This window comes from Sebastes umbrosus, chromosome 7, assembly GCF_015220745.1.
Source record: "Sebastes umbrosus isolate fSebUmb1 chromosome 7, fSebUmb1.pri, whole genome shotgun sequence".
Taxonomy (NCBI): domain Eukaryota; kingdom Metazoa; phylum Chordata; class Actinopteri; order Perciformes; family Sebastidae; genus Sebastes; species Sebastes umbrosus.
The window spans coordinates 33,229,003-33,244,089 of NC_051275.1; the positions used below are offsets into that span (position 1 = coordinate 33,229,003).

Genomic DNA, 15,087 nt, shown 5'->3' on the forward strand with positions numbered 1-15,087 from the left:
TGCTGTCTTAAACGAGCACGGTGGCAGTTACTGGAAATACGACACATAAGTAGACACTTGACTACTCACAAGCTCTTATTGTTTATTCAAGTTTGCGTAACATGCAGGAAGTAAAAACACAAACTGTTGGGTTTATGAAACATCATGACTTATGAAGGAGGCCGGACAAACCTGCAATTAGAAACATAAAACTAATATTACACCAGAGTTTTAAGGTTGATCACACTTATATTTCATCCTCTCCCCATCCAACCTTGTAGGAATCGTTCCCTCTCTGACCTATCAGGTGTTCTTCATGAAGAAGTTGTGGACCAACACAGTTCCAGGGAAGGACTCCTTCGCCGACTCCATCTTTCACTACTACCAGGTCGGTCTAAAGGGAGGAGAAAATACTTTTACTTCATTGATTTATAATTTATTTGTACTAGAACTGTACCTTTGAGTAAATAATGACACTTCTTCCCCCTCACTCTCTTCTTTTAATTAGGAGCTGCCTAAGTACCTGCGTGGCTACCATAAGTGTTCACGAGAAGAGGTTTTCCAACTTGCAGCGCTCATCTACCGCGTCAAGTTTGAGGACGACAAATCCCACTTTCCTACAATTCCCAAGATGCTTCGGGAGCTGGTTCCCCAGGATCTCATTCGCCAGATGTCACCAGACGACTGGAAAAGGGTAAGTCAAGATAAACATTCTCATTCTTGAACTGAGTTTAATAATTAATACTGTGTGTGTCTGTGTGTCATGATTGCAGTCGGTGGTTGCATATTTCAACAAGCAGGCTGGTAAATCAAGAGAAGAAGCCAAACTGATGTTCCTAAAGATCATCTACAAATGGCCGACCTTTGGCTCCGCCTTCTTTGAGGTCAAGGTAAACACACCTGAGCCTGTCACTTCCTGTCTGTAGCTCTCACTGGATGCTTCTCTTATGTCTTAGTTTTCCTGATTATACTTAACATACTTAAGTAACAAATGCAATCAATGCAGGACTTTTACTTATCACAGTGTGATATTAGTACTTTTACTTAAGAAAAGGATCCGAATACTTCTTAATGGAGCCCACTTGAAAACCTCAGGAGCTGCTTCTGAGAACAGTTATGGCCAAACAGATGTAGGAGATGGTGTGGATTAAATTGATAAACCGTTAAGCAGCACCACTCATGTTAGTTAATCCCTCCCACCTACTGTAAAAGGAAGAGATGCACGGAAAATATGAGATTAAAGGAAACTCAAATGAGACATTTTTAGACTTAACATAAACTTTGCAAAGAAACATTACTATTCAACATGTAAAAATATATATAATATAATAGATGATCAATGGATATTTAGACATCATAACAACATAAATCTTTGTCTATAGCAAACCACAGAGCCCAACTTCCCGGAGATCCTGCTAATCGCCATCAACAAGCATGGAGTCAGTCTGATCGACCCGAAGACAAAGGTTTGTGTTTGTATAGAAATAATTATTGCTCCCCTCCCCACTAGGGATGACACGAGAAGCGACACTTTGGTACCAAGTCAATGCAAAAATTCTGTAGGTACCTTTGGGGCTCAAGACGAACGGTGTCCCATCGTCCAGGGTACGATAGAAAATGTGTTAGAGGCAGTAAACTGACTATCGACGGGAAATCAGCAGGACGAGAGGTAGTTAACTTTAGCTCCTTGCAGGACTGAGCTGTTTACCGGCTGCAACAACTAACGTTAACTAGCTCTCATCCTGCCGACATTATGATGCGCTCAAGCTATATTCAATAAAAATGAGTATTGGGTGAAGGTAAATTCTCACATTATCATGATGTGTTCCAATGTAATCTTGTATGTAAATGTAGTTTTTGGCAAGAAACTTGAATATATCCTGTTGTTGAAGGAGATAGAGAGGGAACGTGACATCCCTACTCCCCACCTGTCTGATGTTAAAGGATTTATTCTAATACTCAGTTTGGACTGTGCACACAGTAAACACATTTTTATATTACCTGTACCGTTTCTGTCATGTCCCATTGATGCTACACTCATTAACCACTCAGGTACGTCAGTCAGAGGTCCTGAAGGTAACCGAGGCTTACCCCTCTGTGTATTTGTGCAGGACATCCTGATCACTCACCCCTTCACCAAGATCTCCAACTGGAGCAGTGGGAACACCTACTTCCACATCACCATCGGCAACCTGGTCAGAGGAAGCAAACTTCTGTGTGAGACCTCGCTGGTAGGTGGCAGCAACACACATGCACACAGATACTGTAAAGGTAGACATTACCCCTCTATATCTTTACATTAAAAATAGTTGTTTGCTGTTATATTAATGCTCTGAATATCAAAATTAGCACCTTTTAATTGATTATTAAAACAAAGGTTAGATGCAGCCGTATGAATGAGCACAAATCTGAAACACATTCATGTTGACGTAAATTAAGAAACAAGCTAAAAAAACAGTTCACTTGCATCATTAAACTGAAGATATCAGCTGTGTAATTGTGTTGATGTGTATTTTCATCTCACCTGCAGGGCTACAAGATGGATGACCTGCTGACCTCTTACATCAGCCAGATGCTGACCACCATGAACAAGCAACGCTCTGGGCGGGGCCACAGCAAGTGAACTTCTTACTGGCAGGAGGCCGCTGAACTCGTCCGGCTCTTGCGCCCTATTGGCCAGCACTGCAGCTGGGGGCGGACCTTTGCCCACACTCTGTGGAGGATGAGCCGCAGTCCTTCTGCTAGCTCAGAAGGGTCAAAGCTTACCGGGGAAAGTTCGGCTGCCAGCAGCGACGACCCTGGCGAAGGCCCCAGCAACTATCACCACTACAGCTATGATGATGATGAGGACGAGCCATCCAGTGAGGATGACTACCTTTAAAACCTCCAAACTCTCCGTCCAACAGGTGGGTCTTCCTCGATTAGTTCAGGATTCAACAGCCAGACCTGTTTGTACAAGAAATAGTGTTCAGTCAGTACTGCTGTCATGTTATGTCCTTATTTGGCTGATTCACATCGAACTGAGGACACTCGGATCTCAACAGATCTTGAACATTTGAAGGACTTTGCTATCTAAAAATACATCAGTAAACTTTATGTTTTTGGCGGGCTGCCATGGGACTTTATACATTTATAAACTACAAGTGATAGTGGTGGACCGCAGTAGCTAGGAAGCTTATTGACTCATAATAGACAAGTGTTGAGTTTAGCAAAAACTTCAATTATGTTTTAATTGGTTAATCCGTCCATTTTATGCCTTTTATTAATAAATTATTTTACAAGGAATTATTCTTATATACAGATGAATATCAATAAATACATGTACTTAATAATAATTGTAGACCTTGTCGTCCCTACTGGTTTCTATCTTTCTTCGATCGGTATGATTGTGAAAAGGGTATTCAATTTAATTCTATGTAGTATTTAAAAAGTCTTCCATTTAATTTGGTTAACACTGCAGAAACGCTGTTACCATGCTAACGTTAGCACTCAGCTCAAAGCACAGCTTAGACATTAACGTAAAGCTGAGCCTGAAAAAGAGTCTCAACTCAGAAGGTAAACGTGTTTAATTTGGGGTAACAACACCCTCCTGATTTGTGGCACCGGTGATGAGGATCTAAAAATATCAAAATGTTTTCATCCATCCGACTATTTAGTTTTTGTTTCGTGTGTAGTGAACATTAGAGTGTCGCAAGAGCTTTAGTGAAGCTATAGACATTTAGTCTCGTTCCTTTCCTGCCTCGTGCATCTTGAAAGACTGACAAAATCAAAAAGTTGTTGAGTTTACGTTCTTTCTTAGATACAGTATTGGCTGTGATTTTGTCGCAGAAAACAAGGTCAGAAACAGTTCAGGTTTCGCGTCTTCTTTACGGTTTTAATTGTTAATCTTTTTATCACTTATGAGTAACTTTGTTTGGGTTTAGAAAAAAAAAACCATTTATCTATGTTATCTACATTTATCTATCTATCTGGTCTTGGAACCAAACAGTGTAACTCAATTTGCGTTAAGAGACCTCATTTCCAATTACCAATCTCATTTATTTATAACTGTGTGACACGCTAGAAACAGACAGAGGCCTGTGCTACGAAGCAGGATTTGGTGTTAGTGAGGTAACTTTAGGGTTAACCCTTGATGGTTTTCAGACCTACGACAGTTGATCACTTTGTAGCGTGTTTTGGGTCCCAGCCCATAGCTTTGCTATTTATGGCCTATACTATGGTTTAATATGGAGGTTTTATTTTTTAATACTTAATTCATGGATTATGTTTACACCTTTTTTGTTTAAAGGTGCTAAATTCGAAATTCAGAGCATTAATATAGTGCAAACACCTGAGCAGAGAATGAAGTCTCTTTCTCTGTGTGTTGCAATCTGAGCTTCTATCTGCTTTATTGACATATCCAGGCCGGCCGTGCATGCCTGTCATTGTGAGTGCGCCGCTCTGCGCTCATACGGTGGTTTGCGCCATCCCGACCCACAGCGTTGTCGCGGAAGCATAGTGCCCACCCTCCAGGCCCCCCCCCCCCCAGGATAGCACTGTCGCCATTGTTTGTGCTGTTAGCACAGTTAGCTGCTAGCCGTCGTCATGTTGAGAGCCGCGTGGAGGCAATCCCTCAATCATAGATTTGCTCCGAATATGGAATTTAGCACCTTTAATGTCGTAGATTAATATTAGCTGTTTGTGTTTAGTTTTACATTTCATGCCTTATTTGTTTCTCTTTTTCTGTTGAGACTGCATTACCCAGCATTCCTGTGGAGTGCTGCTGCTGTTCTTATTGGGCTTTTGTTACATTCCTGTAGTTTGACAAAATAAGATCCAAGTACTAGCTTTTTCTGGGGCTTTTAGCTGCCTCTCAGTCTTAAATATTTAGTATCATGATAATATGTTTGGACATTCACATCAGACACAAATACTCTATCCAGTGATGAAAACCATGAGATGCAATCAAAAAGCACTGGAAAAAGCTAGTAAGTCGATATCTGGTTGAGACTATTTTGACTACTCTCACACTCAACAATCGTCTAGTTTTTTTTTTACTGTTTTTGCAAATGTCATTTGTCTTAATAAATGCTGAAGTTTGCGGATGCATTTATGGGTCTGAGGTCTAGATTTTCCGTCTTTGGTTTAAAAGTACACATTTTTCAGCACAGTTGCCTAAAATTGTCCTGTTTACTAAGAAACTTACAAACCGAACTGATAGCAAATCATTACAAATAAAATGTACTTCATAGATCTCCTAAAGTAACTTTAAAAGAATAGAAGTACTAAGAGAACACATACCTCCACACCAAGGCTGAGATGGGTCACCACTGAAGAATCACACTTACAGTTGCTATAAAAAAATAAGTCAAAGTTCAGTATCATTCTTAAAACACCTTTTATACATGCAGTCCTGGTCTGTTAAAGTTTCTGAGATAAATATAAAAAGTAAGTTGTTTTCCCCAGAAGACAGAATATCTGCTGAAAAAACATTTTTGAATATTTGAAATACGCTCACCCAGTGGCCTTACCGCCAATATGGTTGCTTAAAAACAGACGACCAGTTGTTTTTCCATTGTGGCACTGAGGCTTTAACATGTGGAAGAAGTGGGTTTACTTATTCACTTTAACCCTTTGTGGCACTGATAAGCATCTTAAGGCCTTGACACACCAAGCCGATGTCTCACTTGTACAGCTACCTGTTGATGTAACGAACCCTTCATCCCTTAACCTGCACTGTTTTGTTTTTATGATGAACAAATACACTGGTATTTCAACAGTGCCAACCAATTCATTTAATATGTTCAGTTTGTTGTTTTTCTTTGAGGACTAATGCAAACTTGTGTTTTTGCCTGTTTTATATGGTCTAGAACTGTGTAACTCGATTATCTCGACTTCCTGTAGTGCTTCAATGGTCTGTGTAATGTGTGCTCTCACTTTTGTATAAAACATTAAATAAATAAATTTGTTTTGACTTAACTGTACTGAATGAATTATTCATGCTGTTGCTCACAATGTATTTAGCAGTTGAGACACTGATTTAATGGCTTTTGTGTTTTTTGTAGCACTGTGCGCTAGTATCATGTTTACCAGGATACTACAACAGTACTGTTCACTAGTATATATTTATATGCTGACATGTCAACTTTGCCATGTTATTCCATTTATAGTAAAATAATATTGGGTGGTTGCCTGGTTATCCTGATACATCATCACCTGACTTGACTGATAACATCTAACTTATTCAGGATTTGCAAAACATCCATGTGTCATAGTATAATATGCCACTAAAAATTTCATAAGAAAGGTCATGAAAATATCATTAAAAAGTCATTAAATACTATTAGTATGTCGAAATAGTTCAAATGTACAATGTGGGGGTGTAACCTCCAGCTAATAACAGTGCACAGGGTGTGCATCACGTTCAGGTGGTCAAATATCGCCGCTTTGTCACGCCCCTCGGTTTCTGATACCGAGGCACAAGTCTTCTCGGTTAGATACACGTATTTCACGGATGAGAAGGGGTTGTTTTATGTTCCCAGTGATCCCCCTGCACGTCTCTGGGCTGTGAGTGCAGCTATGATCGGTGTGTCTGTAGTTTGACGTGAGTGGTGCTGAGTAGGGCTGCACAATTATGGCCAAAATGATAATCGAGATTATTTTTTATTTTTCAACATACTATAACTATTTTCGCCATACTACGCTATGACCTTTTGACTTTTTTGGGGACACTCTACTATGACTTTTTACAAGATATTATACTATTATTTTTTTATGACTTTTTTCTACATACTGTATTATGACTTTTTTCAACATACTATACTATGATATTTTTTCATGAAATTTTTCGACATACTATACCATGACTTTTTTCCTGAAATTTTTTCGACATGCCATACTTTTACTTTTTTGTAGTGAAATTTTTCGACATGCTATACTATGACTTTTGTAGTGAAATTTTTCGACATACTATACTGACTTTTTTTGTAGTGAAATTTTTAAACAGGCTATACTATGACTTTTTTCATGAAATTTATCGACATTATACTATGACTTTTTTTTCAATTACATTTTTCGACATACTATACTATGACTTTTTTAATGAAATTTTTCGACATGCTATACTATGACTTTTTTTAATTAAATTTTTTGACATACTATATTACTTTTCAATTAAATTTTTCGACATTCTATACTATAACTTTTTTCATGAAATTCTTCGACTTGCTATACTATGACATTTTTCGACATACTTTACCATGACTTTTTTCCTGAAATTTTTCAACATGCTATACTATGACTTTTTTCATGAAATTTATCGACATTATACTATGACTTTTTTCATGAATTTTTTCGACACATTTTTTCATGAAATTTTTCGACATGCTATACTGACTTTCTTTGTAATGACATTTTTCAACATACTATACTATGACATTTTTTCGACATACTATGACTTTTTTAATGAAATATTTCGACAAACTATACTATGATTTTTTTTCATGAAATCCATCGACATACTATACTGACTTTTTTTCATGAAATTTTTCGACATACCATACTACGACTATTTTCATGAAATTTTTCGACATACTATACTATGACTTTTTTCATGAAATTTTTCGACAGACTGTACTGACTTTTTTTTCATGAAGTTTTTCGACACATTTTTTCGACATGCTATACTGACTTTTTTTGTAATGACATTTTTCAACATACTATACTATGACTTTTTTTCATGAAATTTTTTTCGACATGCTTTACTATGACTTTTTCATGAAATTTTTCGACAGACTGTACTATGACTTTTTTTTCATGAAATTTTTCGACACATTTTTTCGACATGCTATACTGACTTTTTTTGTAATGACATTTTTCAACATACTATACTATGACTTTTTTTCCTGAATTTTTTCGACATACTATACCACGACTTTTTTCCTGAAATTTTTCGACATACTATACTATGACTTTTTTAATGAAATTTTTCGACATGCTATACTATGACTTTTTTTAATTAAATTTTTTGACATACTATATTACTTTTCAATTACATTTTTCGACACATTTTTTCGACATGCTATACTGACTTTTTTTGTAATGACATTTTTCAACATACTATACTGTGACATTTTTTCGACATACTATGACTTTTTTAATGAAATATTTCGACAAACTATACTATGATTTTTTTTCATGAAATCCATCGACATACCATACTGACTTTTTTTCATGAAATTTTTCGACATACCATACGACTATTTTCATGAAATTTTTAGACATACTATACTATGACTTTTTTTCATGAAATTTTTCGACATACCATACTACGACTATTTTCATGAAATTTTTCGACATACTATACTATGACTTTTTTTCATGAAATTTTTCGACATACCATACTACGACTATTTTCATGAAATTTTTAGACATACTATACTATGACTTTTTTCATGAAATTTTTCGACAGACTGTACTATGACTTTTTTTTCATGAAGTTTTTCGACACATTTTTTCGACATGCTATACTGACTTTTTTTGTAATGACATTTTTCAACATACTATACTATGACTTTTTTTCATGAAATTTTTTTCGACATGCTTTACTATGACTTTTTCATGAAATTTTTCGACAGACTGTACTATGACTTTTTTTTCATGAAATTTTTCGACACATTTTTTCGACATGCTATACTGACTTTTTTTGTAATGACATTTTTCAACATACTATACTATGACTTTTTTTCCTGAATTTTTTCGACATACTATACCACGACTTTTTTCCTGAAATTTTTCGACATACTATACTATGACTTTTTTAATGAAATTTTTCGACATGCTATACTATGACTTTTTTTAATTAAATTTTTTGACATACTATATTACTTTTCAATTACATTTTTCGACACATTTTTTCGACATGCTATACTGACTTTTTTTGTAATGACATTTTTCAACATACTATACTGTGACATTTTTTCGACATACTATGACTTTTTTAATGAAATATTTCGACAAACTATACTATGATTTTTTTTCATGAAATCCATCGACATACCATACTGACTTTTTTTCATGAAATTTTTCGACATACCATACTACGACTATTTTCATGAAATTTTTAGACATACTATACTATGACTTTTTTAATGAAATTTTTCGACATGCTATACTATGACTTTTTTTAATTAAATTTTTTGACATACTATAATATTACTTTTCAATTAAATTTTTCGACATACTATACTATAACTTTTTTCCTGAAATTTTTCAACATGCTACACTATGACTTTTTTTCATGAAATTTTTCGACATGCTACACTATGACTTTTTTCATGAAATTTTTCGACATACCATACTACGACTACTTTCATGAAATTTTTTTCGACATGCTTTACTATGACTTTTTTTTCATGAAATTTTTCGACACATTTTTTCGACATGCTATACTAACTTTTTTTGTAATGACATTTTTCAACATACTATACTATGACGTTTTTTCGACATACTATGACTTTTTTAATGAAATATTTCGACAAACTATACTATGATTTTTTTTCATGAAATCCATCGACATACCATACTGACTTTTTTTCATGAAATTTTTCGACATACCATACTACGACTATTTTCATGAAATTTTTAGACATACTATACTATGACTTTTTTAATGAAATTTTTCGACATGCTATACTATGACTTTTTTTAATTAAATTTTTTGACATACTATAATATTACTTTTCAATTAAATTTTTCGACATACTATACTATAACTTTTTTCCTGAAATTTTTCAACATGCTACACTATGACTTTTTTTCATGAAATTTTTCGACATGCTACACTATGACTTTTTTCATGAAATTTTTCGACATACCATACTACGACTACTTTCATGAAATTTTTTTCGACATGCTTTACTATGACTTTTTTTTCATGAAATTTTTCGACACATTTTTTCGACATGCTATACTAACTTTTTTTGTAATGACATTTTTCAACATACTATACTATGACATTTTTTCGACATACTATGACTTTTTTAAAGAAATATTTCGACAAACTATACTATGATTTTTTTTCATGAAATCCATCGACATACTATACTGACTTTTTTTCATGAAATTTTTCGACATACCATACTACGACTATTTTCATGAAATTTTTCGACATACTATACTATGACTTTTTTTCATGAAGATTTTCGACACATTTTTTCGACATGCTATACTGACTTTTTTTGTAATGACATTTTTCAACATACTATATTATGACTTTTTTTCTTGAATTTTTTCGACATACTATACCACGACTTTTTTCCTGAAATTTTTCGACATACCATACTACGACTATTTTCATGAAATTTTTCGACATACTATACTATGACTTTTTTAATGACATTTTTCGACATGCTATACTATGACTTTTTTTAATTAAATTTTTTGACATACTATAATATTACTTTTCAATTAAATTTTTCGACATACTATACTATAACTTTTTTCATGAAATTTTTCGACATGCTATACTATGACATTTTTCATGAAATTTTTCGACATACTATACCATGACTTTTTTCCTGAAATTTTTCAACATTATACTATGACTTTTTTTTCAATTACATTTTTCGACATACTATACTATCACTTTTTTAATGAAATTTTTCGACATGCTATACTATGACTTTTTTTAATTAAATTTTTTGACATACTATATTACTTTTCAATTACATTTTTCGACATTCTATACTATAACTTTTTTTTCATTAAATTTTTCGACATGCTATACTATGACTTTTTTTAATTAAATTTTTTGACATACTATAATATTACTTTTCAATTAAATTTTTCGACATACTATACTATAACTTTTTTCATGAAATTTTTCGACATACTATACTATGACTTTTTTAATGACATTTTTCGACACATTTTTTCATGAAATGTTTCGACATACTATACTGACTTTTTTTGTAGTGAAATTTTTAAACAGACTATACTATGACTTTTTTTCATGAAATACTTCGACATATACTGTGACATTTTTCGACATACTATACTATAACTTTTTTCATGAAATTTTTCGACATACTATACTATGACATTTTTCCTGAAATTTTTCGACATACTATACCATGACTTTTTTCCTGAAATTTTTCAACATTATACTATGACTTTTTTTTCAATTACATTTTTCGACATACTATATTACTTTTCAATTACATTTTTCGACATTCTATACTATAACTTTTTTTTCATTAAATTTTTCGACATGCTATACTATGACATTTTCCCTGAAATTTTTCGACATGCTACACTATGACTTTTTTTCATGAAATTTTTCGACAGACTATACTATCACTTTTTTAATGAAATTTTTCGACATGCTATACTATGACTTTTTTTAATTAAATTTTTTGACATACTATATTACTTTTCAATTACATTTTTCGACATTCTATACTATAACTTTTTTTTCATGAAATTTTTCGACATGCTATACTATGACATTTTCCCTGAAATTTTTCGACATACTATACCATGACTTTTTTCCTGAAATTTTTCAACATTATACTATGACTTTTTTTTCAATTACATTTTTCAACATACTATATTACTTTTCAATTACATTTTTCGACATTCTATACTATAACTTTTTTTTCATTAAATTTTTCGACATGCTATACTATGACTTTTTCCCTGAAATTTTTCGACATGCTACACTATGACTTTTTTTCATGAAATTTTTCGACAGACTATACTATCACTTTTTTAATGAAATTTTTCGACATGCTATACTATGACTTTTTTTAATTAAATTTTTTGACATACTATATTACTTTTCAATTACATTTTTCGACATTCTATACTATAACTTTTTTTTCATTAAATTTTTCGACATGCTATACTATGACTTTTTTTAATTAAATTTTTTGACATACTATAATATTACTTTTCAATTAAATTTTTCGACATACTATACTATAACTTTTTTCATTAAATTTTTCGACATGCTATACTATGACATTTTCCCTGAAATTTTTCGACATGCTACACTATGACTTTTTTTCATGAAATTTTTCGACAGACTATACTATCACTTTTTTAATGAAATTTTTCGACATGCTATACTATGACTTTTTTTAATTAAATTTTTTGACATACTATATTACTTTTCAATTACATTTTTCGACATTCTATACTATAACTTTTTTTTCATGAAATTTTTCGACATGCTATACTATGACATTTTCCCTGAAATTTTTCGACATACTATACCATGACTTTTTTCCTGAAATTTTTCAACATTATACTATGACTTTTTTTTCAATTACATTTTTCGACATACTATATTACTTTTCAATTACATTTTTCGACATTCTATACTATAACTTTTTTTTCATTAAATTTTTCGACATGCTATACTATGACATTTTCCCTGAAATTTTTCGACATGCTACACTATGACTTTTTTTCATGAAATTTTTCGACAGACTATACTATCACTTTTTTAATGAAATTTTTCGACATGCTATACTATGACTTTTTTTAATTAAATTTTTTGACATACTATATTACTTTTCAATTACATTTTTCGACATTCTATACTATAACTTTTTTTTCATGAAATTTTTCGACATGCTATACTATGACATTTTCCCTGAAATTTTTCGACATACTATACCATGACTTTTTTCCTGAAATTTTTCAACATTATACTATGACTTTTTTTTAAATTACATTTTTCGACATACTATATTACTTTTCAATTACATTTTTCGACATTCTATACTATAACTTTTTTTTCATTAAATTTTTCGACATGCTATACTATGACATTTTCCCTGAAATTTTTCGACATGCTACACTATGACTTTTTTTCATGAAATTTTTCGACAGACTATACTATCACTTTTTTAATGAAATTTTTCGACATGCTATACTATGACTTTTTTTAATTAAATTTTTTGACATACTATATTACTTTTCAATTACATTTTTCGACATTCTATACTATAACTTTTTTTTCATTAAATTTTTCGACATGCTATACTATGACATTTTCCCTGAAATTTTTCGACATACTATACCATGACTGTTTTCCTGAAATTTTTCAACATGCTACACTATGACTTTTTTTCATGAAATTTTCGACAGACTATACCATGACTTTTTTTCATGAAATTTTTCGACATACTATACTATGACTTTTTTAATGACATTTTTCGACACATTTTTTCATGAAATGTTTCGACATACTATACTGACTTTTTTTGTAGTGAAATTTTTAAACAGACTATACTATGACTTTTTTTCATGAAATACTTCGACATATACTGTGACATTTTTCGACATACTATACTATGACTTTTTTCATGAAATTTATCGACATTATACTATGACTTTTTTTTCAATTACATTTTTCGACATACTATACTATCACTTTTTTAATGAAATTTTTCGACATGCTATACTATGACTTTTTTTAATTAAATTTTTTGACATACTATATTACTTTTCAATTACATTTTTCGACATTCTATACTATAACTTTTTTTTCATTAAATTTTTCGACATGCTATACTATGACATTTTCCCTGAAATTTTTCGACATGCTACACTATGACTTTTTTTCATGAAATTTTTCGACATGCTTTACTATGACTTTTTTTCATGAAATTTTTCGACAGACTATACTATGACTTTTTTTCATGAAATCTTTCGACATACCAAACTATGACTTTTTTTCATGAAATCTTTCGACATACCAAACTATGACTTTTTTTCATGAAATTTTTTGACTTACTATACCATGACTTTTTTCATGAAATTTTTCGACATATTATATGACTTTTTTCATGAAATTTATAGACATACTATACTATGACTTTTTTAATGAAATTTATCAACATACTATACTATGACTTTTTTTTCAATTACATTTTTCGACATGCTATACTATGACTTTTTTTAATTAAACTTTTCGAGTTGCTATACTATGACTTTTTTATAATTATATTTTTCGACAGACTATACTATCACTTTTTTTCATGAAATTTTTCGACATACCAAACTATGATATTTTTTCATGACATTTTTCGTCATACTAAACTGACTTTTTTTTCATGGAATTTTTCGACATGCTATAACTATGACTTTTTTTGTAGTGAAATTTTTCGACATACTATACTATGACTGTTTTTAATTACATTTTTCGACATACTATACTATGACTTTTGCATGAAATTTTTCGACATACTATACTATGACTATTTTCATGAAATTTTTCGACATACTATACTATGACTTTTTTTAATGAAATGTTTTGACAGATTATACTATGACTTTTTTTAATGAAATTTTTTTCGACATGCTATACTATGACTTTTTTCATGAAATGGTCAGATGGACCCACACTGTTGTCTAGCAACGCAATTCCGTTCCATTTCCGTCAAAATGCGCTAAAACGGAGCGTTTCAGACAGATGGTGAATACAGGTATATTCAGGCAGACAGTATGAGGAAAATAAAGTTTTTTTTGAACATTACAACATGTAAACATGTTCTAGTAGAAACACAAAATACAAGTATGAACCTGAAAATGAGCATAATATGGGACCTTTAACATAAATTATCACTTTGAACTAATAAAAGAATATCTTATCTTATCACATGGTTAAGATCATATCTGCCTGTTTTACACTCTTTGACCACCAGGTGGTTTCGTGCACATGAAGCCTCGAGAAATGAACCCTTTTCTGAACCAATTTGATGGAAAGCTTCAAAGCTTCATGAAGCTTCAGCTCCCCATCATTACTTTTGTGGTAACAGTTAGCCTACCTATTAATCTTGGTCCAGAAGAAACTTTCCTTCGCTGTCTATCTCCGTCCACACTGCGTCCAGCCGTCCACACTGTCCGGTGTGTTGTCCACTGTCCGGTTCCGACTTCCGGTGTCCATCACTGCTCCCACGTGTCCACCGCGCGTTGCTCAGTAGTCCTCCGGTGGCGATGGCAGTGCTTCTTTGTCAGCAGAAAACTTGCCAAAAGCCAAAACTGACAGTCGGAGATGTCAATCCATTGATCTCCACATTCTAATATAAGTTACAAGCTACATCTCTCCTAATAAAACAC

General features: G+C 32.3%; 1 protein-coding gene and 2 long non-coding RNA genes across 3 annotated transcripts in view; 1 reads left to right on the top strand and 2 right to left on the bottom strand.

Annotated features, from left to right (window-relative positions):
* myo7aa (myosin VIIAa) overlaps positions 1–5,937 on the top strand; it is a 44,478-nt gene extending 38,541 nt beyond the window's left edge. The window contains 6 exon segments of the mRNA XM_037776074.1: positions 261–367; positions 488–673; positions 753–869; positions 1,362–1,445; positions 2,091–2,210; positions 2,510–5,937. Of these exon segments, the coding sequence (XP_037632002.1) occupies positions 261–367; positions 488–673; positions 753–869; positions 1,362–1,445; positions 2,091–2,210; positions 2,510–2,602 (707 nt within the window). The 3' untranslated portion in view covers positions 2,603–5,937.
* Positions 69–2,645, bottom strand: LOC119491835. The gene is made up of 4 exons (XR_005207666.1): positions 2,504–2,645; positions 2,109–2,171; positions 254–373; positions 69–171 (listed from the first exon to the last, which is right to left on the bottom strand). It is a non-coding gene; the product is annotated as an uncharacterized LOC119491835 (long non-coding RNA).
* Positions 2,789–14,887, bottom strand: LOC119491836. The gene is made up of 3 exons (XR_005207667.1): positions 14,796–14,887; positions 5,260–5,311; positions 2,789–2,925 (listed from the first exon to the last, which is right to left on the bottom strand). It is a non-coding gene; the product is annotated as an uncharacterized LOC119491836 (long non-coding RNA).
* Between the last annotated feature and the right edge of the window lie 200 nt (positions 14,888–15,087).